Source organism: Olea europaea, chromosome 12 (assembly GCF_002742605.1).
Source record: "Olea europaea var. sylvestris chromosome 12, O_europaea_v1, whole genome shotgun sequence".
Classification (NCBI taxonomy): Eukaryota; Viridiplantae; Streptophyta; class Magnoliopsida; order Lamiales; family Oleaceae; genus Olea; species Olea europaea.
The window spans coordinates 21,147,611-21,174,855 of NC_036248.1; the positions used below are offsets into that span (position 1 = coordinate 21,147,611).

Here is a 27,245-nt window from a genome sequence, read left to right on the forward strand (position 1 = left end):
ACCATTATCAACTTCTACTATAAAAGTTCACAAGTACTCCCGTTCAAAGGTAATACAAATTTACATTATAAACTATGCAACCCTATTCTATTTATTTTTGTCCTCTATATCCTTCCAATTTTGAATCTCTTTTTCTTTGATATATTTGATTATTAAGATCATCCCACATCTAGACATATTTTACTAGTACTGACTTAACCGTTGGAGTGCCTGTGGTTCCCTTTCCCACCATCGGAGTCTAGCTATATGCTCTAATGATTTATTCAATTATGCAGAACCAAAGCTTGCGTCGAAGCAGGAGGAGCTAGGATTTGTTAGCCACATCACCTCTACAAAAAGTAAGGTCAACAACTTCCACAATTTTCTCCGCATCCACTACGGGTACGTTCAATACCCATGGTTTTAGAATAAAATAAGGTCAAATGAAATCCCTTAACACGAGGTAAATTGGAATTGATATAGGGGAAGCTAAAAGAACCAAAAGCAAATCAGCAAGAAATTGGAAAATAGGTGGCCATGACCTCCTGTAATGTCAAATGCCAATAGATAGTATGTGATGGCAACATCAAGAATGTTAATTACACCGATATATTTAATATCATCATTTTCTTCCAAAAAGGTGGACAAAGGTGGAATTTCACATAGGAAAACAATGTATCTACCCAAATTCAGAGACAATTATTATTATAGTTCACACTTCACAATCGAAAATAGAACTTACAATTCGATAAACTACTCACAGCCCAATAAGGAAGGGGTTGGATGTGAAGGCTAACGATGAGCTATTGAAGGTCGTAACTAATAAACACTTCAATTGAGCCGATGAGGAGAATGATGGAGGTGGGGAGACTGTTGAAGTATTAGACAGTATAATTGGTTTCAAAGGTAGCTTGAACCCACTATTTTTTAGAAAACCTAACCATTTTTCAGCAAGGGAGTTGTTGAAAGCATTCCCATCAACAACAAATAATTAAAGAAAGTTGGTGAGAATTTAGAGAGACAAAATTATGATCGGTGATAATGAAGAATATGATTGGAAAAACCATTATTTAATGAAGCATAGAATTTAATTCAAATGGAGCTAAAATTTTATGCAAGAGGAGAATGAGATGAGGATTTGCAGCCATTTTTATTGAGAGAATAGAAAGTGATGGTAGTGGTGAGAGAAATAAAAGTTTTATAGGGAAATTAAGAAATAATAATGATTGTTGTTAATGATATTGGAAATTTAAAAAGTGCACATTATTTTGAGAGAAGATATGGTGTTTATTTGGAGTTAAGTTTTGTTGCCAAATGTAAATATAAATTAGTAGTAAGAACATGCATTGTACGTTTTATGTATCTAATGAATTATATGAGGAATATTTTTAAAGTACTAATACCTTTTCGAGAGTAGTTGAGTTATTGATATTGTTAAAGGAAAAATTAAAATTGTTAAAAAGAATATAAATTATTACAACATTTTATGAAATTATGTATATATGTGGAAAGGTTGAACAAACTAAAATGTAACATTTTAATTATAGTAATACTTCTTTATGAAAAATATTTTTTTTGTCAAAGTCCTACAATTTTTCTTCTTTTTATTTTTTCCTTTCTACTAAAATTTTTTTTATTTGAATTGAAACTCTACGAGAAAGTGTGAAATATAATTGTTCGTGAGAAAATAAATGTTTAAGAAGGTACATCCCAATAGTAAGCACTGTTTATCCTGGAGCATTCTTAATGGTCATTGTAAAGTATAGATGTATTGAAATTTGTTTCCTCTTAAATTTGAATATATATCCTTCATCATTTGCTTGGAGCTAACTAGATGTTGTGAAACGGTTATTTCTACATGAAACATGTCTCTTAAAATCCCGGTAAATCATTCTTGTTCCATTGCAAAAATCGTTTGATGGACCTAGATTCCTTGGTGAACAGTTTATTTTTGATATTACCATTTGGCAACAAAATATATCAAAACTTCTCTTGGTAAAATTAATTTGTATCACCTATTTCTTTTTCAAAGCTTACAAATTCTTCACTTTCTCCATGAAATACCCAATTAATTTATCATTTAGATGATCACGATGCTCATTTTTCGTTGAAAGAATTCTACTTTGTGTCATGTAATCAAAAGAACCGTAGTAACTCCAAAATTTTAGCATCATCACTTGCTATAACTATCTCATTTGGTAAGTTGATGAAGCCATCCCTACGTGAGGTTCATTTCTATTTTCAATTTGGATCAAGTATTTTGTAAATCGATTCTCATTTTGAGCAAACATGTTTTAATTTAGTTGCAGATTTTCATTTTCTCCCAAAGATGCGATCTAGCCAAACTTTTATTTTATTGTTTGTTTTCTTGTTGCTCTTGAGATGATGGATAGTACTTGGAGAAAATCTCTTCTGATTACAAAAGTATTTCCACGAACTGGTTCTAAATTGTCCAAGATATCTCATAAAGTTCTATCAATGATTTCTATTGTGTTTTTATTTTTGGTCATTGATGCTTCATCTCATATTACAAGTCATTAGTTTGGAGTGGAATATTGAATATTGAATGGACTCTTATGCCTCCTAGTATTATTGATGATGTTACACGCGAAGTTGTTGTCATAAGTGCTATTATCTTATAAATGCTACCTCCTTAAACGATGAATATATGTATTTTATCAACTATTAGTGAGAACTCAAAAGAGGTAAGTCATTTTACATAGTTCAATAATAATCACAAGTAATATCTTTTTCATTCACTAGGACTTGTCGCCATAATGGGAGATAACATGCCCTTTTTTGGTTGTCCACTTTCGACGTTTTCTGTCCCACACATAACATTTGAAAAATTCTTTATACAAAATATTTCTTGCTGCGATATATATTTTACACATTTCAAAATACTTCGACAACAATGTTTTGTGACATGATCCAAATGAAAAACTTGGGATAAGCCCGTTGATCCAAATATGAAACAAATTGTTGGTTAAAAAGGTGTTGTAGGTTTATTAATGGTGGAGACCATTTCTGTTCAATCAAAATTCATACATTCTCCATGAAACTTCTTTTGCAGAAACCCATCTTCAAACTCTTGTATTTTATTTAGGATGTTAGTAGCACCATCGTATGATATATGAAGAGGTTCTATGTCATGTTCGTCATATATATATATTTATATAAATACTTAACAACTTAGAGTCCAAAGCATATTTCAATGTTAATGTGAAAATTATGCTGCAACAGCAAATATAGTTTGTAAGTAACCACCCATTGGATATCAAAAACGAAATTTTTGTGCGAAAATACTTGTCATGGTAGTCGCACTCGTTACTAATTATCACTTTACAATATTATCAACATATGGATATATGGTAAAAACGACATATACATAAGCAGCAACCTTGCCAAATATATATTTTTTTTAAATCTAATCTTTCAAATCCATTAATTCATCTCTAAAGATTCTTGATGTTAAATCTGGTTTGTTTTGAGGGTGTTGTCCTTCTTTACGTGCTATTTTTATCTCATTCAATTCTACGTTGTATGTCTTTGTTATAAAAAGACAGATTTACCAAATATTTGCACCAATGTTGTATCGTTTAAAAAGGGCTATGCATGTTCCTAGGTCTTCCAACGAATGAAGAGGGTAGGACTACTATTTTCCCAACTTTATCTTCCATTGTCTCTCCAGTATTCACTATGTCAACAATTCCTTGATATAGCTCTGATGTAATTTGTAGTTGGGGTTCTCTATAAAAATCTAGCTATTGTAGTAGTCATCTAGTTAAAAAAGCATTGATTTGACATTGAACCTTATCTGAAATCTGTACCAGTAGTATTCACTGCATGACACATTTGAGGAGTTATAACAGTAAGGGAAAAATTGTGCATTAATTACTCAGTATCATAGAAAAAATAAAAACAAATCAAAATATGTAAAATTCAAGTTGTTGAGTAAAAAAAAAAAAAGAAAGAAAGAAAGAAAAATATTAATCCCACGTGTAATATGTACAAAACTAAGTTATTAGAAAACTATAGTTAAAACAAAGTAATTTAAAAAATGAAAAATTTGTGCTGAAGTTGATAACCAAGATGCAAGTGTATTTCAGCTCGAACATCAAGGCTCCGCAGATTTTGTAGAATATAAATCAAAACTAATAATCCAATATGATAATTTTTCACGCACTAATTGCAACTTCATCACATAAAAAAAATGCAAAAAATCATCGATAGGCCTTGTGCCTTTATAAAAAATATTTCAAGTTTATACTCGAGAATTGAGAGTAGAGAGATTTCACATAATTTCCTTGCTTAGTTTAAAATTCTCATAAAAAAGTATAGTTTCAGAATATTTAAAACTTGCATTTCAAATTTTCAATTTTTATAAATATATGGAGGTACTGTAAGGATTTTTTAATCAATAAATAGGCTTACATGTGTAAATAATTGTGTGTTAAATTATAGGCTATCGAATTCGGTTGAACCCAATTAAAGTGATCTAATAAGGCTTCGGTTTTGGGCTTTAATGTATCCAATTAAAGTGTGAATTTATATATATGTAGAGATCGGGCCCAAATCCTAATTCTGTGATGGGCCGAATTAGGTCAAAAGGCGTCCCTATATAAATAGGTTATGGTCCCCAGATCACACACACGTATTATTTATTCTCTACTGCATCCCATCACAGAGAGGAAAATAAGACTGCGTGTAGATTTAGAAGATTATACCGCGAAATTCATATTGCATTAACCATGTCTGATTCAAGTACGCTTTCGCTTTAATTCTTATATTTCTTGATGATTTAACATGAAAGATCCGGTAATTTAAAGTATTAAATTATCCAACAAGTGGTATCAGAACCAGGTTCATGTTGAATCATTGAGAATTGAATAATTTAATTTGGTTTTTGCAATATTTTATAAAGTTTTAAGATTTGACAATTTAGAATTTATATTTTGTCGAATTTGAAAACTTATGCGGTATAATTTTCGTTATTTCGTAATTCGGATTAATGATTAAGAAAAATTCATATTTGGATTTTGATTTTGGTGATTCAGATTTAAAAAAATTATTTTGTTTTTTTTCCGGCGGCAGGTGGCTCTGCTAGCTGCCGGGCGCTGGTTGTGGCACCGATCACGTCGGCGCCACTACTCCTGGTGACGCCGGCGTGCACCACCAAGGAGGAAGGAGAGGAGAAAACTTTTTTTTTTTTTTTTATAGTTTTGGGGGCAGGGGCTTCCTCTGTAAATTAGATGTTTGAGGTTCTTAGTTGCAATTAGGGTTAGGATTATAAAATTAAGGTTTCAGTTCCTAACCTTTAAGTTATATTAAGTTTTGGGCCTTTAAGTTTCGGGTTTAATAATTCAATTCCTAAGGTTTTAAAATTAATTAATTCGGGTCATTAAAGTTCTGAATTTATAATTAAAGCCCTCAAACTTTAATTACTAGTTCAAATTGACCCCCTAAGTTCATAATTAATTCAAATTGACCCCTAAAGTTTCAAATTTTCAAAATTTGATCCCTAAAGTTTTGAATTGGTCAATTTTGGCCCCTAAAGTTTTAAAATTTGTTCTAATTGATCCTCTAAAGTATTGAATTAATTAATTATGGTCCATAAAGTTTCAAGTTTATTAATTTCAACCCCTAAACTTTGGAATTAATTAATTTTGCCCCCTTAAAGTTTTGAATTATTGATCCTAAAGCCCCTAAAGTTTAAAACTAATCAAAATATGCAAAACTGGTGATTTTCTTTCTCAAATTTTGGTACTAAAGACTCTTTTAAGAGATATAATATTCTAAAGTTGGTTAATTGAAGCAACATGTTGCCAAACCTCTCTTGTGAAAATTGACTAACTTAGAATGTTAAAAAGTGTTTGTGCATGTGTTATTCAGGGAAATATTGATCGGCCCAAAGGAAGGTCAATATTTAGCCGAATACACGTGCACCTGTGGTGATAAACGTGTGATGATTATTTGGTTTAATGTGTGATCAATCAATCGGTCCAAAAAAAGGTTTATTGATTGACACGTTGTTTTATCGTCAATGTTTGATCACTACGCCAAGGGTAGCTTACAAGTCAATATCTCTGTCCAAAGACTAGACATTGATATTGTGCTTGGTATCTTGTGATGGGCCCTACCATTATTTGAGATTATTATTATTTGCATATTAAAGATATTCGAAGTGAGCTATTCATAATAATCATTCTCTAATTCAGTCTCAGGTTCTGCTGTTAATATCTCTGCTAGCATCAATTCAATTACAATGCTAAATAGCACAAACTTTAGGGCTTGGCAAGAGAATGTGATGATTGTTCTCGGAGTCATGGATCTAGACCTTGCTTTACGGGTCGATCAACCTGCTGCACTTACTGATAAGAGTACCTCTGATGACAAGAGGGAGATGAAAAAGTGGGAACGATCGAATCGATAAGCTTAATGGTCATGAAGCGTTCTATTCCAGAAGCATTCCGGGGCACTATGTCCAATAAGGTGACTACGGCTAAGGGTTTCCTTGAGGATCTTGAGAAGAGGTTTGTCAAGAATGAAAAGGCTGAAACAAGTACACTTTTGGCAAACTTTGTCTCAATGAGGTATAAAGGGAAAGGAAACATTCGGGAGTACATTATGAAAATGTCTCACATTGTTTCAAAATTAAAGGCACTCAAGTTGGATTTATCTGAAAACTTGTTGGTGCACTTGGTTCTGATATCCCTTAGGCACATTTCAGTCAATTCAAGGTGAGCTACAGCTGTCAAAAGGACTCATGGTCCCTTAATGAGCTCATCTCACACTGTGTCCAGGAAGAGGAAAGACTAAAGCATGAGAAGACAGAAAGTGCTCATTTGGCCACCACCTCTAAGGACAAAAGCAACAAAAAAAGGAAGATTAATAAGGAAGCTGTAGGTATAGCACCGCAAAAGAAACAGCATAAGGAACCAATTGACGGTAGTTGTTTCTTCTATGGAGCTGCAGGTCATAAGAAGAAGAATTGCACCAATTACCACGCATGGCGTGTAAAGAAAGGTACTCTTCTTCATTTGGTTTGTTCTGAGGTTAATTTTACTTCGGTACCTAGACATACATGGTGGATAGATTCTGGTGCAACAACTCACATTAGTATATCTATGCAGGGTTGCCTGAGTTGCCGAAAACCAAGTGATGGTGAAAGATACATCTATGCTGGCAACGGCAAAAGAATGGAAGTAGAGGTAATAGGAAAATTTAGATTATTGTTGAAGACTGGATTTTATTTGGATCTTGTTGAGACATTTATTGTACCGTCTTTTATATGAAATTTGATTTCTATTTCTGTTTTGGACAAGTTTGGTTATACTTGTTCATTTGGAAATGGAAAATTTAGTTTGTTTTATGATTCAAAATTGGTTGGTTCCGGTTCTTTATCAGGTTACGATAATCTTTATTCAATTGATACAATTGCTTCTTAAAATGAAACCTTGCATGTAAGTACTCGAGGTGTAAAGCAAAAATTAAATGGCGAGAATTGTGCCTCGTTGTCGCACAAGAGATTATGTCACATATCCAAAAGGAGAATTGAGAGACTTGTGTCTGACGGGATTCTCGACCCTCTTGACTTCACAGATTATGATTTGTGTGTCAACTGTATAAAGGGAAAACAAACCAATAAAAGGAGATTTCAAGCCAATAGGACTTCGGACGCCTTAGAACTTATACATACGGATATTTGTGGACCATTCCCTACAAGTTCTTGGAATGGTCAACAATATTTTATAATGTTCATAGAAGATTTTTCAAAATATGGTTACGTATATCTCATTCATGAAAAATCACAGTCACTGGATGTGTTCAAAAACTATAAAGCTGAAGTTGAGAACCAACCCGACAAATCTGACCGTGGTTGTGAATACTATGGCAGATATGACGGTTCAGGTGAACAGCGTCCAGGATCATTTGCTAAATTCCTAGAGGAATGCGGTATCGTCCCACAGTACACTATGTCGGGTTCGCCCATTATGAATGGTGTTGCTGAGAGACAAAACAGAACGCTTAAGGACATGGTGAGGAGTATAATTAGTCATTCTACCTTACCAGAATCTCTCTGGAGTGAAGCATTAAAGACTGCAGCTCATATATTCAACAGAGTTCCAACTAAGGCCACTGATAAAACCCCATATGAGCTTTGGACGGGCAAGAAGCCTAGTTTGAAGCATATAGATATTTGGGGGTGTCCAGCTGAGTCAAGGCCCTATAAGCTAAATGAAAAGAAACTGGACGCAAGGACCATCAATTGCTATTTCATTGGATATTCTAAAAGGTCCAGGGATTACAAGTTTTATGATCCCACAACTAAGGCAATTTTCAAGACAGAAAATGCTAGGTTCTTTGAGGATGTTGAGATTGTGGGGAGAGAAAGGGTTACATGCTTTGTCTTTGAGGAGGAATATGTTGAAATTTCTCCAATTGCCATTGACAATGATCAGGTTTCTATCCCTGATATTGTTTAAGAAGCAACTCTGGATCAAGATAATATCATACCTCCCAATCAAGATCAACAAATTGTTCCAGAAGAACAAACTCTACAGCCTCAAGAACCAATGTCATTAAGAAGATCCACTAGAGAGAGGAGAAGTGCGGTTTCGAATGATTACATCGTATTTCTCCAAGAATATGAAGTTGACATTGGAATGGTGGAAGATGATTCAATCAACTTTCGTCAAGCCATGGAAAGTTCTAACTCTCAAGAGTGGCTCGATGCTATGAATGAAGAAATAAAGTCCATGAAGGACAATGACGTATGAGACCTCGTTCCATTGCCTGAAGGTGCGAAACCCGTTGGTTGCAAATGGATATTTAAGGCCAAGAGGGATTCGAAAGTTGACGTAGAGAGGTATAAGGCTTGTCTTGTCGCAAAGGGCTTTACATAGAAAGAAGGCATCAATTATAAAGAGACTTTCTCTCCGATTTCTTCGAAAGACTCTTTCAGGACTATAATGGCATTGATAGCGCATTTCGATCTTGAGCTACATCAGATGGATGTTAAGATAGCGTTTCTCAATGGTGACATTGATGAAATAATTTATATGGTACAACCAGAAAACTTTGTATCGAACGATGCAAAGCAAATGATTTGTAAATTAAAGAAATCCATCTATGGACTCAAACAGGCGTCTCGTCAATGGTATTACAAGTTACATCAGGTGATCATCTCATTTGGATTTGAGATGAATTTGGTCGATAATTGTATATACCACAAGTTCAGTGGGAGCAAGTATATTTTTCTGGTTTTATATGTCGATGACATATTGCTTGCTAGCAATATATAGGCTTATTGCACGAAACCAAGAGATTTCTAGCAAAGAATTTTGAGATGAAAGATCTTGGTGATGCCTCTTTTGTATTAGGAATTCAAATATACCGAGATCGTTCTCGGGGTATTCTTGGATTATCACAAAAGAGCTATATCGAAAAGGTACTTAAAAGATAAGACATGCAAGATTGTAAACCATGTGACACCCCTGTGGCTAAAGGAGACAAGTTCAGCTTAAGTTAGTGCCCTAAAAGTGACTTGGAAATTAAAGAAATGTAGAAGATTCCTTATTCCTCGGCTATAGGGAGTCTGATGTATGCTCAGGTTTGTACGAGTCCGGATATAGCGTACATTGTTGGCATGCTAGGGAGATATTTAAGTAACCCGGGAATGGATCATTGGAAAGCAGCCAAACGGTCATGCGGTATTTGCAGAGAACAAAAGACTACATGCTCACATACAGGAGATCGGATTAGTTGGAGATCATCGGTTATTCTGATTCCGATTTTGCGGGATGCCAAGATAGTAGGAGATCCACTTCAAGCTATATTTACTTGCTTGCTGGAGGTGCTATTTCATGGAAGAGTGCCAAGCAGACACTCATAGCTGCTTCCACCAAGGCAGCGGAGTTTATAGCGTGTTATGAGGCATCAAATCATGGAATATGGCTACGTAATTTTGTCACTGGGCTGCACATTGTGGACAATATAGAAAGACCACTTAAGATATTTTGTGACAATAAATCAGCAGTGTTGTATTCTAATAACAACAGGAGGTCGACGAAGTCAAAACATATAGAGATCAAGTTCCTGGTTGTTAAAGAAAGAGTTCAGAGTGGACAGGTATCAATAGAGCATATTGGGACAAACTCCATAGTTGCGGATCCGCTTACTAAGGGATTGATACCCAAGGTCTTTCATGAGCATACTGCTCATATGGGTGTAATGTCTCTTGAAGATATGTAGTTTTAGTGGGAGTTTGTATTTTTTCTTTTCATATTGGACACATGCACTGTTGTTTTGAATACGGTTTAAAGTTAAAGTTATTTTCAGTCATAAAGTTATTTGGTTAATTATCTCTAAACTTGTTTAAAATGATCTCACTAAGTTATTAAGGTGAACCAGTTCGAAATAGGCATGTTACAGATCACATTACATGTAATTTTCATGCTACACATCCATGCTTGATCCATGTCATTCGGTTATATTGATATACGTGACCATTGATGTGTTTAGCTACTTGAAAGTAGCAAAAGCCGCTTTGATCCTATGTTGATAGGATTGATGGACGGGATTGTTTAGGGATACATTCGATAACGATAGCAAAATTCTGAGTACTCATAAGGTTATGTTTAATACACAATTATAAGATGACACAATAGCCCAAGTGGGAGATTGTAAGGATTTTTTAATCAATAGATGGGCTTACATGTGCAAATAATTGTGTATTAAATTATAGGCTATCGAATTCGGTTGAGCCCAATTAAAGTGATCTAATAAGGCTTCGATTTTTGGCTTTAATGTATCCAATTAAAGTGTGAGTTTACATATGTGTAGAGATCGGATCCAAGTCATAATTCTTTGATGGGCCGAATTAGGTCAAAGGGCGTCCCCATATAAATAGGTTATCGTCCTTAGATCATACGCACGTATTATTCATTCTCTATTGCATCTCATCACAGAGAGGAAAATGAGACTGCGTGTAGATTTGGAAGACTACCTCGAAATTCATAGTACATTAATCATGTCTAATTCAGGTACGCTTTCGCTTTAATTCTTGTATTTCTTGATGATTTAACAAAAAAGATCCAGTAATTTAAAGCATTAAATTATCCAACAAGTACCACTTTTATTATTCATTTCATAAAATCCAATCTAAATTGTAAAGAAAATGGTAAAAAAAAAAAAATAGTATCATAAATATGATTTCGATGGCTATATATTCTAGTTCAAAACTTGTAAATGTATTATACTATTTTCCACATTTATTAGAAAAAAATTTCAAATTTAAAAAAGTAATCAAATCAATAAGTTTCAAATGACAAGTAATACTTGTATATTATGATCTAATGGTGGATATTACAATACAAGTTAAAATATAACCTAATGCCCGAATTATTTAAAACATATATATTATGAAAAAATGAAATTTTCTGTAATTATGTATTTGATTGATAAAAGATTTAAAGATTGTAATTATGGATTTAAAAGCCTTTCCATTCATTTAACACATGTATTTAAAAAAAAAAGTTTCAAAAATTAATCACAGGATTTAAATCAATAAGTTTCAAATGTTAACTAATAATAGTATATTAACATTTTAAGGACGAATACTATAAGGTAATTAAAATACCAACTCATTATATGAATTAGTGTTATTAATGTAAATTATGAGAATCGAATAAGAGGTGAGGGTATGTTGCGCATATTGCTATATAAGAATTGATATTCAAAAATTTCTCCTTAAAACAACAACTTATTACACAAATTACTGTTATTAATATAAATTATGAGAAAGGGTATATTGGGCATATAGCTAAATATATATAAGGAATTTGTATTCAAAAGTTTCTTCTCGATTCTTTCTTTTTATATATTTTAGATTAGATATTTAATTATCTTAAAATAAGTTTTAATTTAAATGGAAGTACAAAAATTAAATTTTTAAAAGAAATTGTCATTGCCTCCGGAAAAAATAAAAAAATAGTAGTCTAGTACACAAAATCGATAAATCTCACATTACACTGAATTAAGGGAGTAGAAACAAAAGAAATCAATAATCTCTCCTCTCCCCCAAAAATACTATTAAACATAAGTAAAACGTGATCTATGGATACTTTAAATGGACTAAATTTTGAAGTTAAATTAATAGTTAGAGGAATGAGGGCACATATTTATTTATTTAATTTTAATATTCAACAATTCTCTGTAGCCTTCTTGAGGATGTCATATTCCGGAAGAGGGGTTGGATAGGCCTGCTTCAAGCGGGAAATTCAGTATCGCTTTGCTTCCTCTAAGTTTAAATGCCGCCCTGTCGGAAGCTTTCGCTGCCTCCACTGCCGTGTCAAATGTCCCGAGCCACACAAGAGTCTCCTTCCGGTTAGGATCACGAATCTCTGCTGCGAATTTTCCCCAAGGACGCTGCATCACACCTCGGTAACGTCTCTGATCCTCAAAAACCTGATTTTTCATCAATTCACGATCAACCTTTACTTCCACAGTACTGTGATCGTTTGTAGTTCTATTTTCCCACTCAAATTTTCTTTCACTCTCTTTTTGAGGATCTGTAGCAATTATATCTGGTTTTATTTCTGATAATGCCACAAGATGCTTCATTTCTTCATGCCAGAAGCCTACTATTAAACCTCTTTCCCAAGAACCATAACCACCTTATTTCTTCCATCTTGTGACATTATCAAAAGATTTTTAAGAATGCTATTGGAATGCATAGGTGTGAGTGCATGCAAATACAGAAGTGGTGAGGTCTGATAGCACTGTCTTTTTCTTAATTTTATTAGAAATGCTTTATGGTTCATACGTTGTGTCTTCCATTGAGAACCCATTTCCAAGCTAATTCCACACAATCATGCAAATTTTAGATTTTATTTTATGTTTTATAGGATTTTTATGGTATGTTGGACAGTGACTTCTGTTTGAGCTCCATCCTTCATTAAAAAAAAAAAAAAAAGACTTTTTTTTTTTTGGGGAAAGATGTGTGGGTTTTTGTAGGAAGAAGTGTAATTGAAAATGAATACGATGAAATATTTCATATAATTTAATCATTAATATATAAACTACTAAAAGCATTAGATGATCAATATGGACTAAAGTGGGTTGAAATGTCCAAACTAGACATGATCCAACAAACAAGCCACATGGATACAAGGGAAAAATTTATAGCTTAGAAGTTAAGTATCTCCATTTCGAAAATAAGAACAAAGGTTTCAAATTTCAAAATCAGATACTTATTAAAATTTATTTATAATCTAATTAACTAATTATATATTTTATTAATTCAAGGGAAAATTTTATAGCTAAGAAGTTAAGTATCATCCATTTCAAAAATAAGAACAAAAGTTTCAAATTTCAAAAATCAGATACTTATTAAAATTTATATATGATTTAATTAATTATATATTTTATTAGTTCAATATATATAAAAGCCACAAATCTATATAATTTGGCTACATATTAACAATTTAGTTAATTACCTATTATTTTTCAATCACAAATCATAATTTTTATATGCCACAAATTATTATACGGTCACAATTCAAAAATTTTATAGGTCACAATTTATTCATCAATCACAAATTAAAAATTTATAAGTCATGATTTATTTATTTGTCACAAATCACAAATATTATAAGTCGCAACTTATTAAGACACTCACAAATTAGTAAATTACCGATCACGAATTAACAATTTTTTTAAGTCACGTTATTTTTTGGTCACAATTTATCTTTTTCATTGGTCATATATTGTTTATTAATCACAAATTAACTAATTTAATGAACCAAATAATGTGTGACCACGAACAACACTTGCAACCACCATCTCACAACTACCTCCAATAGTGCCACTACGGTGCGTCGCCGCCAAAATCACCACCTCCTGACAGCAACACCATCACCTCAAACAAATCAACACATCGTAGAAAAAACACCATCACATTGTTGCGCCAAATCCACAGCTACCCGGCAAACCCATCGCCACCGACATCTCACCATCGCACTGCCACGACCATCATCCTTGATCGCCCCGCCATCGCCAAAATATGAAAGCTGCTACCACCACAACTCTAACAAATAAAACTAATGCCTCATCGCCATCAACCACATATACCACCACTGCACCACATCTGCTAGATCCACCACCATCACTACAATTGCATATATTCGTCGCCACCACCCAAACACCACCAAAAAAAGATCCAAATTTATCAAATCAACCACCATGGCCACACCCACAATCACCTGCTTTAACAACCACCTCCACATTCATTTGCAACTCCAATCAACCACCACCATTGCCTACAAGAATTCACCATCTCATGCAATGCTACCACAATACAGCCACCACCCCACCAACAATACCACAAACCTACAACAATCACCAACATTTTGTGGTGGATTCTCTGATCAATTGCTTTACCGAAGTTCTCGACAACGCTCAGGGATGCAGCTTGTGAGTGTTGCACGCGGTTGCATAGCGTCGTAGCAATGTGGTGTCGCTCCGAGTTGTTCACAACGACTGACAAAGGCCGCTTCACATGACCGTAATGCAACATGCTGTCATAGTTGACAAATAAAGAATGGAGGAGGGAGAGGAGAGCAAAGACAGTGGTGGCACATGGCGAAGATGATGGATATTGTTTGCTTCTTCAAGCGGTGACATGTGGCTATGTCATCGACAAAGAGAATGGAGAAAGTGAGGAGGGAGATGGGAATGAGACAGTGAAGAGGATGAAAATTTTAGGTTTAAAATCGCTTGAAAGAGGGGAGAAAGTGTAAAGACTAGAGAGAGAAATTTAGGTTTGAGAATGAGGTGGAGTGGATATCTATCTTAATTAATATAATTTTATAATATTAAAAGATGAATAAGTATATGAGTTTTTATAAAATTCTTTATATCTATTTTCTGAATTGTGCTCCTTAAAATTCTGTATAGGTGTAATTTCAACTAGACACAATGGAAAAAAACTTTTATGAAAATTTATTAAAATAATTTTTAATTAAAACAAACAAGACTAAGCTTCAGTTTGACAATTATTATTTGGAAATATTTTTTTACATACTCATTTTTAACTATATATTCACGCAATAAAATATTCTAGACGTTAAACCAAAATTTTCCTTTACTTTTAACCTCACATTCTCTTAAAAATCATTATTCAAAACATTTTTTTTTTTTTTACAAATAAGAATTGTCAAATAAGGGCTAAATATTGAAAAGTGCGGAGTGAGAGTAGGCTAAATTTCAAATTGGAATTTATTAAAACAAATTTGAACATGGATAAAAGGGAAAAAAAATTATTCATATTTAAATATGTACAATAAAAATTGGGCTCGGGGCGGGTACAACCGACAAAGACAACCCCAATTATGGCGTTATATACCCCTAAATATTGGAAGACCAAACCTCGAAAAATAAAATTAACATTAACAATAAATTCCTGTTTTGTCCTCATTTTTTATTTATTATTATTTTTTTTTTACAATAATCAATTTTTATTAACAATTATGAAGAACTAATTTGTATTTTACAATATCTTTGACGAGAAATTATGACCCAAAAAAAATATATAACATCCCTCAACATTCATACTTCCGCTTTTAACAAAATAATTTTGCCCGTTTGGATGTATTTTTGAGCCACTATTTTTATTTTAAAAATTGATTTTTAAAGTTACAAATTATTCTAAAAATCTGATTTCTAGCAAGATCAAAGAGAGACTAAATTTTATTTGGAATGAACTGAGCTCAAATGCATGAATCCATTTTTGTTTCTCAGTCTTACAAGCGTTTTTTGATATAAAAGGACGAAAAAACTTCCGATGTTTAGTTTTAGAGCAACTTCACCGTAACCCAAAAATGATACGAAAAGCATTTTTATGAAACTAAAATAAAGCGTACAATCTTCATTATGAATCTAGCCCATTAGAACATAGAATTAGCAAATTCAGATACTTCTGACGCAACCTTATTGTAATTTCCCTTCAACTTTCTTATTCCTCCTGTGCAATTTCCACCTTGGTGGGCTTGGTTGGCAGCAGAACACAGCAAGTTGGTCTCTTTGTGGCTCCTGCATTGGCAAGATCCTGAATCGGGCAGGTTGTCACGTTATAAGCAGTCAAACTTTTTCATGTCTAGTTCGTTGTTAGAGCATGTATGTGCAGGCTTTAAAATGTAAAATTTACTTGTAGTGAAGCAACGGGTGGATAACTTAAAAAAAAAAAGTTACTTGATTTGAACTATCAAAAGAAGTAACTTAATTTCAACTTTTACGCAAATAAAGTTATTATTTTTTTCCCAGAATGGGAATACACTTGCGTATTACTGCAATCTTCATTACTAAATGAATATGCAGAGTTCCACATGTTTCAAAATTTAAAATGTCTGAATTTTCAGTATGACTGAAATTAAAATGACCACCGCCAATTACAAATTTTATGCAATAATTCTAATAAACCTCACACGCCAAGTACAAAAGAGAGGCAATATCTTTGAAATCGTTACTTACAATATGTTATTACATAGTGCGATCTTTTTAAATAATAATTTTTAGAAGTTCAAACATGCTCCCACTACCTACCTATGGCCTATTTTCACCATCTAACTTACAAAAAATTTTACAAAGTGGGAGAGGTTTTGTGATTTTGAGATGGCATATTTGAGGAAAGTGACGCAGGTTGTAATTAGAGATGACATCAAGTCAATCGATCTAGTTACTTCAAGAATCAAAATTATCCATTAAACTTAGATACTTTATAAATGAAACCATTTAGCCTTTGTTTGTGAAACATTCTGCTACATTATTTTTCTACAGTATTCATTTTTAACCACATATTCTTTATTAAAATAATATTATACATAAATTAAAAAAATTCCTTCTTTTTTAACTACCCATTTACTATTTCATAATATATTTTTTGAAATTAAAGGGAAACATACCTTTAGTTTCATGTAATTTTGGAACCTAATCGAAATTGGAACTGTCAATTCTTGTTTGAAAAGTTCTGTTGCAAAATAACGGAGAAAACAAATGGCATTCAGACTAGTATCTCTGCGGAATTTATTATTAGTAATTTAAATCTGTGAATGTTCTCGATCGGAATATTTCAAGAATGGAATCACCCATTAAACTTCATGTACCATATAAATAAAACTATTCAATTCAAAGTAATTTTTAAAATCTACTCAAAATCGATAATTTTAATTTCGATTAAAATGCCCACTGGCCACTCCTAATTATAATTAATTTTATAAAACTAATTTTTCAAATGAAGCAAGCTCAAATTCAAGGAATTGTCATTTATCAGTCTAGTTTCGAAAAGCAGCCTAAAAATAGAAAATTTTCATGATTTCTGATTAAATTGTTTATAATTTTAAAATTAATTTAAAAATTAAAAAATATATATTGTTAAATATCGGAAACGGTTTCAAGATTCTAAATTAAGATCCAGGAAAAAATGAATAGATCCCAAATCTTGACCACATAGAAATAACCGTCTATAGAATATTAACCAACCAATTTCCCTATAAATAATAATGTTGAGTTGGTACAAAACACAAAAAAGAAATACTTTGATCTTTCTAATCAACAATACCCAAAAAGAAAGTATGGCAAAATTTATTCAAGTTTCAATTCTCTTCGTAGTAGCTTTATACTTCTTGTCCTTCCCCAACATCATCTACTCAGAAGACATTCCCCAACCTCCGGTTTCTCAATTTCACATTCAGGGACAAGTTTATTGTGATACATGTCGTGCTGGATTCATTACTGAACTTAGCGAATTCATCCCAGGTATATAATTATAATTTGTACAAATTGCTATTCATATTATATATATTTTTCCATGTTATTCAACAAAAAAAAAAAGGGGGCTACTCAAGTAGAATTTTTTATTTCCACATTTGTAAAATTCGGGTAAAACGTAAATTTGTTGCTTCAATTGTTCCTAAACTTCCTTATCTAACAGTTTATGAGATAGTTCAGCATGCTAGTAGAGATCGAGCATGTAGAATTGCAGTCACTTGTTTAAAATTAATTGTCTACTAGCCTAAACACAGGAGAAGACATGTCAAGAACTAAATTTAAGGGTAGTTTAAATTTCATATCACATATCATTTCTCTTTCATTCTACAACATGGGCATGTAATAATAACGATACACACTTTATCTTAATACTCCAATGAAATGAGTGCTTGGTTATAAGAATTCCTCTGTTGTGCATTCATTCATCTTCTTGACGATGGTGAATGTATAATTGAGGAAAATGATTATAATAGATATAATCCATAATTTATACCTTAAATCTCGACTTGTAGGTGCCAGTGTACGCCTCCAATGCAGAGAGAAGAAGAATGGAGACATAACATTTACTGAGGTGGGTTACACGAGAGCGGAAGGACTCTACAGCATGCTTGTGGAACGTGATCACAAGAACGAGTTCTGTGAAATTACATTGATTTCAAGTGGTAGAAAAGATTGTAATGAAATTCCTACTGAAGGATGGGCAAAACCATCATTGAAATTTATACTCAATACTGTAAATGGCACCACACGCACCATAAATCCTCTTGGATTCTACAAGAAAGAAGCTCTTCCAAAATGTGCACAGGTCTATAATAAGCTGGGTATGTATCCCCCAAATATGTGAAGATCAAAAAGAAGACGTTAATTTATTACAAGAACCTTAGTTTCCTCACTTTATTGTAGCAGAATAATTATGTGACCTTTTTGTCAAGGCTTTTTATGGCCTAACTAGTGTGCCTTGTAGTATAGAATAATTTTGCTTTGTAATTTCTGTAAGTTCCCAAGAATTACCTTGTGAAAAGACAATAAAGTTTATCGATTATGAGATAAACAATAAATGAAATAAATTATGATTTTCTTCTATTATTTTATGTAGCCTACCATTTATTTATTAGGAGGGAAAAACTAAAATAACTTCTACTGCAACACTACTTTTCCTTTATCAAGGCAATCCGCGCCTTTTTATTTCCGTACAAGATTCCCACATTAACTAGAAATAGTTTACTTACACTATTTAAGTTAATTAAAGTAAAATTTATGTAGGTTCGAATATTTTTTCCAGAGTTATTATCACTATACTTTATGTTTCAGTTTATATTTTTTTTGTTGTGTTCTCTATGACGAACTTCTAATTGCACCATGGCCCTTTACTTGGCCCCTGTTCAATTTAAACAAAATAAATAAGTAGACTTTATAAAAGTTGATGAAATTTATAGTTGAAAAGTTGTGGATCCCATAAAATGTGTGGTTAAAATTAATTGTTGACTTTGACTTATTGATTGTGCTTTTTTATATTGCTTCTGAATGATTTATTTTTGTAGCCGGTTGAAAATATATATTGGTAGATGCATACCAATGCTAAAAATAGTGGCATTTGAGGTTTAGTTTTTGTTTATAGTGTACTGCATTTTGAATCTAATTTGAGGCATATTTTAAGCCTTACCATTCACTTATTATCATTAATTTTATAATATTGAATTGTAGCATTATACATATTGAATTTGTAAAACGAAATGGATATACGAAAGTGAAAATAGATATTTTTTCTTTGTTGTTAACATATCTTTGGACAATAAACTTAACAAATGCCATAAAATAAGAACCTAAAAAACTCAGAAGAAGAAGAAGATCATCTATCAAATATTGGAGTATATTCAAGCTTCTTTTCCCCAATCTGTGTATAATAAGTGTGCTCACTTTTTCCCATCTACGATATGAAATACTGTGATTACAAGTCATGCGCATCAATTGTCTTCATGTATTGGAAAATATGAAAATGTTGAGTGATTTGATTGCTTGGAACTTAATATACTATGTAATAGCTTGTTCTATACATGTGCATCGCTCAAACTGAAACGGATTAGGATTTAATGTTTTTTTTCATTGTTTTGCTCAGGGAAAAATTCAAAGTTCTTTAGCATACGCCTTCATCATAGTGGAATTTTATTTGGATAGATGAGAGATTTTGTGTACGAGCATGGGAAAATATGCTATCTAAACTATGTCAAACTTAATTTCTTCAATAGATTTCTTTAGTACAATGCTATGAAGGTGTTGGGATAATAGAACCAGATATGTGTACAAGACAAAAGAAGAAAAGATTGAGTTAAGCATCTGGTTGGTTAAAGATTCAAATTTCATGCATGTAGTAAAGTTGCCTGGTGGTGATAGGATGGCTGAATTGTATTGCTTGCCTATAGTTGAGGTTTTGGAGTTTTCATTGGATGAAATAGAATATAAGTATGTTTATTTGGTTGACTATGAGGAGTTGGTCAAGGTTCAAAAGTTTGAAGTACATGATGAACTAGTAGATGAGCACTAACAATGACATACTGATGAGATTTATGATTAATCATTAGAAAGTGATGACTTGTACATATTTGATAAAGTAGATGACATGGAAGCCGATGAAAAGCTGGTTATCTTTGGAGAAAATGATGGAAAAATTGAGATGGATATTGAAGCACAAGATGATGTTGAAGAGGCTATATTGAATATAATAGAAATTGATCCTGCTAAAACTGATATATTGAAGATGCAGAGTTTGAGAAAACAAAGGTTGATTTGAAAGTGCTGAACTAGTGGTCAGGGTAAATTTTGATAGTGGTTTTAAAGCAAACTTATATGAGGTACAATATAAGATTCATGAATATGAGGTGCAAGCTGCGGATTCCCCGTCGAGATTACTGCCTTAGCCCTGTCCTACCATCTATATAATGGACTGAGGTATAGGTTGGTGAAAATGATGTGAAGTATAATGAAAATTAGGTACAACAAAGTGAAACTGGTGTGGAGCATATTGAACCAAGTATTGAGGTACGGACTGGTGAATTTAAGGTGCAACATGGTGTACCATAGGTGCATAATGGTGAATCTGAGATGAAACATGGTAGATCTGATGTGCAGGTTGGTAGATCTAGGGTGCATGACGGTGAATCTGAGGTGCAACACTGTGAATCAAAACAATTCAAGGCTAAATTCACTGCAAATATAGATACTACCTAATGTAAAATTGAACCACATATTAAGGTGGACACTAATCATCTTGTTGAGCAAGAAGACCATGTAGATGATATGTGAGTAGATTCCATAGATCCTAAGCAAGATGATAAATATGAAGAGGTTATTTTAGAGAAATTCAATGTTCAGAGTATAAGCAGGAAGAAAATATTATCAAGGATGATAATGATGAAAAAACATAGATTTTAGGTTGAGTAAAGGTTTTAATATTGGTATTGATAGTGTAAGAGTGAGAAGAGAGGTGAGGCGGTTCATCAAAAAGAAGTTAGAATAGATTATGAAAACTCAGATAAGCTTAGAAGGTTACCCAAAGACAATGAGGTTGAGGGATCATCTACCAGAAGGATAAATTAGTGCTAGCTTAACCCTGCAACTGATGTGGATGATCCAAAGTTCAAGATAGGTAATACATTTTAATATATGCATTATTTTTTTGTTCGAAAATATATATGACAATATGCTATTTTCTTTCTTATAGAGATGAAATTTGACAATGTCAAGACTCTAAGGTTTGCAGTAGTTCAATACTCACTAAGAAATTCTAGGCAACTCAAATATGTGAAAAACATAAGGACACAGTTGAAAGTTTGATGTTAAGATGACTGGCCCTAGGTGATATGCATACCAACAGCCAGACATGAGTCTTAGAATCAACACATTCGAAGATGAGTAAACATATACCATAGTGTCACAAAATAAAAAGGTTAATATAGGTTATCTGGCAAAAAAAAATACATAAGAAAGTTTAGGTATGATCCCAAAATATCGATGAGCATTTTTATGGAAACTATGAAAGAAAACTGCATGTATGAGATTTCAAAGCATCAGTTCTACAAGACAAGATCTAAATGTGTAGAAGCAATGCATGGGATTGTTCCTGAGCAATACAAAATTTTATGGAACTATGGTCAGGAATTAAAGATAACAAATCCCTATAGCACAGTGCAAATTGAAGGTTCAAGTCATACTTTTAAGAGATTACACATACGTTTATAAGCATGTAAGGAAGGGTTTAAGGCTGGCTACAAGCCGGTTATTAGGTTGGATGGTTGTTACAATAGTATGCACAAGTTGGGCAGTTGTTGGTAGTTATTGCCATTGATAGTGAGAACTGTATGTTTCTCATTACATAGGCAGTTGTAGACGTTGAGAACAAAACAAATTGACAATGGTTCGTAGAGTTGTTGGTTGATGACATAGGGATGTATAAACCTACAACTTGGACATTCGTTTCTGATAAACAAAAGGGTCGTGAGCACAAGTATTTTGCTGCATCCCTATAGAAAATTTACCTTGGCACACAAAATTCTGACCCTTAATAACTTATTTTGGGCTGCAACAAGGGCAACAACAGTGCTAAAGTGGAGGAATGCAATGAATGAGTTGAAAGATGTTAATGAAGTAGCTTACAAGCCGTTCAATGAAAAAACACCTTCCCAATGAAGCATATCACACTTTGTAGAGCATTCCAAGTGTGATATTCTTTTAAATAGATTATATGAGGCATCCAGATTCTCCATTTTTGTTGCCAAAGAAAAGCCCATCATCCCAATACTGGAGAAAATCAAGTGGTAAGTATATTTTATACACTTATTTAGGCCATTAAAATTGAGTATTTGTTAAAGAATTTGATGGAATATGGCTTAATCCTATTTATATATTGTGCGTAGGTTACAATCAATGGAAGATACAAGAATAAAGAAAATAAGCAGGAAAAACAAATCAATTACATCAAGGCAAAGTTTGGGGACTAGAATGTAATAATTTAAAAGTTGAATTGGATCAAAGAATGATGAGTTGAGAACACCAAGAGTCAATTGGAGTTGAAGAGAAGCTAATGGGACAAGAAATTTTGGGAAATAACCAGAACACTCACTTCATAAAGTTTAGGGACCAAATTGCAAATTGGCCCCTAAAATAGTTGAATTGTGCGTACGCATAGGCTTGCAAGTCGTGCGTATGCACGATTGGAAAATTTCACTTCCGAAGCTAAATTGATGATACTATGCATATGTACCAAAATGTACTATGTGTACGCATGGTTCAATTCCGACAAAAAAAAATTTCGTTTCCTTATTTGGTTTTGGAAAATTTTGGTTTACAATTCTTTGCACGATATTTATACCAAAAGTCAACAAAAACACTGGAAACCAAATTTTTATCATCTTGGAAGCCGACAAAGAGGAAAAGGAGAGCGGGATATACATTAAAGAACAAGACTTCATCACTTGGATCCGGAATTGAAGACATAAGTGGAGGATTTCAGATTCTTTTCATACTTTAATGATTCGGGTGATGTCGTTCTTTTATTTTTCCTGTTTTTCATATATTAATTTGCTAGGCTAGACATCTTTGTATTAGATAGATGACAAAACTGATTGACTCCTAGTTTTTAATTCAAGAACTTATGTTTTTATTTTAATTCTTGCATTGTGGTTTCTTTAATATGCATATCTATATTGTTTTAATATTTGCGCACCATTAGGACAATAAGTTGCTTATTCGTAGTGTTGGAAAACTCACGGTAGGTAGAATACTGTTATTAGAACGCATGGATAATGAATGTTAGGAATAATATTTGTAACGTGTGCGATCATGTGTGATAATCATATTCATCAATGCGTGTTTGCCATATGAATTCAAACTAGGAATATGATCGTTTCGTGGTAATCATAGGTTTATTATATCTTAAGAAAGAATAATAAATAAATATGGAATTATCGATCGTCACAATTGCATGAGTAGAGATAATTGTCATAGGTCGAGAATTAGAAATAAGAGTTGATTAGTGGCATCGAAAATCAAATACATTCACTCATCTGAATTCTAAAACAAATTCTCATAAATTTTGCAAATTTTTAGTTATAGAACTTAATTAACTATTCAAACAAACGTCAACTTTTAGTTAATCTCACGAATTTAATACGCTGGAATTAGACTTTATTCCCTGTGGGATGATAACTCTTTCATCACAATTATTACTTGTACAACGAACCCGTACGCTTGCGGGATTTTAACGAACAAGTTTTTGGCGCCGTTTTCAGGGAATAACGGTGTTAATTTTAGTTATTAGATATTTTAAATTCGTATGTTTTTATTCTTATTTCATTTTTAGTAGCTGCTTTTAGGCTACCATTATACCGCTTAGTTCTCTTGTGTCTTAACACTTTTTAAACGATATTAGTTTATGCAAAATCCTGACAAGTCAAATCTCTTTCCAATAGACCACAAAATAGAAAGAACATTTAGAAATCGTAGAAGAGTTCAACGTCAAGCAAGGAGAATGGTCGATAACCAAAATCAACCACAAAATTAGGTTCAGCTTCACGAGCAAATACCGCAGCCAAATCAGTCGAGAGCTATCCCGAATGAAGCCCCTGTCTTAGTTGGAGATTATGTTAATCCAATTCCATCACCAGTGCAACTAGCTATAGTATATCCTCTCTTTGGACAACCTAATTTCCACCTTCGACCAGATGTCATCAACTTGTTTCAAAATCACCAAGACATTAAGTTCTTTGGAAAAGCCACGGAGAATCCTCATGAACACATTTTTGCTTTTCTCATGCTATGTAAAGTGATCAGTCACGAAGAAACATCAGCAGACGCATTTCGAATGAGGTTATTCCCTCATACCTCCTGCAAATGGTTTCTCTGTCTACCTCCTGGGAGTATACAATCATGGAATGATATGGTTCAAAAATTCACGATGAAATTCTTTCCACCTTATCGAGTCCACCAAATCAGGAATGATATCCATACCTTTAAGCAGAAAGATCTCGAGAGCTATCCGGAGGCATAGGAGAGGTTCAAGAATTTTTTCAGAAAATGCCCTAGCCTTGACATTCCTAAGCAAGCTCAGCCACCTCTTCTACTACGGTCTAAAACAAGAGTTCAGAAATATGATAGATGCTTTAGCAGGAGGATCGGTGATGAAACTGGATGTGGATTAAGCACATGACCTATATGAAAAAATAGCTGAGAATCAATCGATGTGGCCGACCGATAGAGAAGCTCCAAGGAAAACAGCAGGGTTACACAATGTGGATGCAGTGATAGCACTGGTTGCACAAATGGAAGTTCTTACAATGAAAATGAACAATCTATCTAAGTCAGTTAACATGGTACACCAATCGCTACCAGTTTGTGAAGGTTGTGGAGCTGATCATAATACTATGTATTGCCCTCTGGCGTCTACACATGTTAACCAGTCTGAAGAAGTGAGCTATGCGCAAAACTTTCAGAGACAGCAAAATAGTCTCTTCTCCAACACTTTTAATTCGAGTTGGAGGAATCATCCAAACTTTTCATGGTCTAGCAATCAGGGACAAGGACAAGGAGAAAATAATCAGATTAAACCACCAGGCTTCCAACAGCAACAACAAAAACAAGGAAGAAAGCCATCATTGGAAGATTTGTTGGCTTAATACATTACTGAGACTGAAACTAACTTTCAGAATCAGCAGGCATCTATTAAGAATTTGGAACGGCAGGTAGGACAGATCGCAACTGCAATAGCTAATAGACCACCAGGTACCTTACCAAGCGACACAGAGAAGAACCCACAGGAGTAGGTATTGGCAGTTAATGCGGTAAATTATGCAACTATTGAGCTTCCATCATCATTTACTCCCGCCAACCTTGTCAAGGCGTATGTGCCACCCATTCCGTTTCCTCAAAGACTACGAAGGCAACCAACATTGTAGCAGGTTCAGGCCATCACTGCTAGGAGGGGTGTTCAACTACCAGAAATCACAGTGAAAAAGAAGGGGACTGAGGATAATCAAGTGCCTACAACGGGGAAAGAATCGGTGGAGCAGTTTGAAGAAACAATAGAAACTGATCAAAAGATAGTTTCAGATAGTTCATAGCTTAAGGCAAATGTTCTTGGCACTACATTAACACCCTTTTCCTCAAAGGTTGCAAAAAGCCAACTTAGAGAAGCAAGCTATGAAATTCTAGGAGGTCCTCAAAAAGCTACATGTCAACATTCCATTCATCGACGCTATCCTTCAAATACTAAAGTATTCTAATTTTTGGAAGGAGATGTTGACTAAAAAAAGGAAAATGCCTGAGCATGAAACAATAGCACTACCTGAAGAGTGTAGGGCGATCATCCAGCGCAGGATCCCTCCCAAACTTAAAGATCCAGGGAGTTTTACTCTACCTTACTCCATAGGAAATCTAAATGATATAAATTGTTTAATTGATTCAGGGGCGAGTATTAATTTAATTCCCTTAACACTTTACAGGAAACTGGGATTAGGAGTTCCTAAGGCGGCATCTATTATCCTTCAGTTAGCGGACCAATCACTGAAACACCCCTACGGAATAATCGAAGACATGCTTATCAAGGTGGAAGAGTTTATTTTTCCAGCTGACTTCATCATCCTTGACATAGAAGAGGCAAATCATACGCCAATAATCTTGGGACGACCATTTTTGTCTACAAGTCGAGCCTTGCTGAATTTTGATGCTAATGAGATAATCTTGAGGATAGAGGATAAGCAATAGAGTTTCACCATGGAGAATGCAATCAGGCAACCATCTTACTTTGAGGATTGTCAACGAGTTGATCATTGGGAGAGCTATAAATGCAGGTTAAATGAAGGTGGAAATATTGGTAGGGCAGTAATGGAAACTTGATTTTGTGGAGGATGAAAGATAAAATAAGGAAATGCAATCAGTGCATAAAATGCAGAGCTAAAAATTCTCTCTTCAAGCCACCATGAATTAAGCACTTATTGGGAGGCAACCCAATTTCTAAACTTTTTATTTATTTTGTTTTCTGCATTGTATTTCATATAGTCTTGTTTTGATTATTAGTCTGCATTAAATTTAGGCACGTTTAAATTTATATGGTATCATCATCTGATCATGCTTTCACCGAGGCCTTTAAATATAATATTGGTTATTTCGGGTGTTTGGGCTAAATAACGCATATTCTGGATTATTTGATCTCTAATATTTGATGTGATTGTCATATGCAGGAACAAGAGGAAAGCCGATGAGAAAACTTGTCTACCCGTAACCTACAGTACCTTTCATGTTCAATAAAAAAATCTAGGGAGCACCTTCGTCATTTTCTTTCCCATCCCTTTACATTTTTAATTATGTTTTAAGACATTGAGGACAATGTCGGGTTTAAGTTTGGGGGTTGTTTAATCTTTTATCTTCATTGTTTGTATGTGGTTTACTTC

The 27,245-nt window shown here is 33.6% G+C and overlaps 3 protein-coding genes across 3 annotated transcripts; 2 read left to right on the top strand and 1 right to left on the bottom strand.

The window, feature by feature from the left end:
- Positions 1-12,213: 12,213 nt before the first annotated feature.
- LOC111406758 (ethylene-responsive transcription factor 5-like) lies at positions 12,214-12,603 on the bottom strand. Its single transcript, XM_023036136.1, has one exon. The coding sequence runs from the start codon at positions 12,601-12,603 to the stop codon at positions 12,214-12,216; it is 390 nt and encodes a 129-aa protein (XP_022891904.1).
- A 4,939-nt stretch (positions 12,604-17,542) lies between these two features.
- On the top strand, positions 17,543-18,891 carry LOC111406051 (major pollen allergen Ole e 1-like). The gene is made up of 2 exons (XM_023035235.1): positions 17,543-17,793; positions 18,318-18,891. Exons 1-2 carry the CDS (start codon positions 17,610-17,612, stop codon positions 18,647-18,649), a joined length of 516 nt encoding a protein of 171 aa, XP_022891003.1. The 5' UTR covers positions 17,543-17,609; the 3' UTR covers positions 18,650-18,891.
- Positions 18,892-26,091: 7,200 nt separating this feature from the next.
- Positions 26,092-26,559, top strand: LOC111406760. Its single transcript, XM_023036137.1, has one exon. It carries the CDS (start codon positions 26,092-26,094, stop codon positions 26,557-26,559), a length of 468 nt encoding a protein of 155 aa, XP_022891905.1.
- The last annotated feature ends 686 nt before the right edge of the window (positions 26,560-27,245 follow it).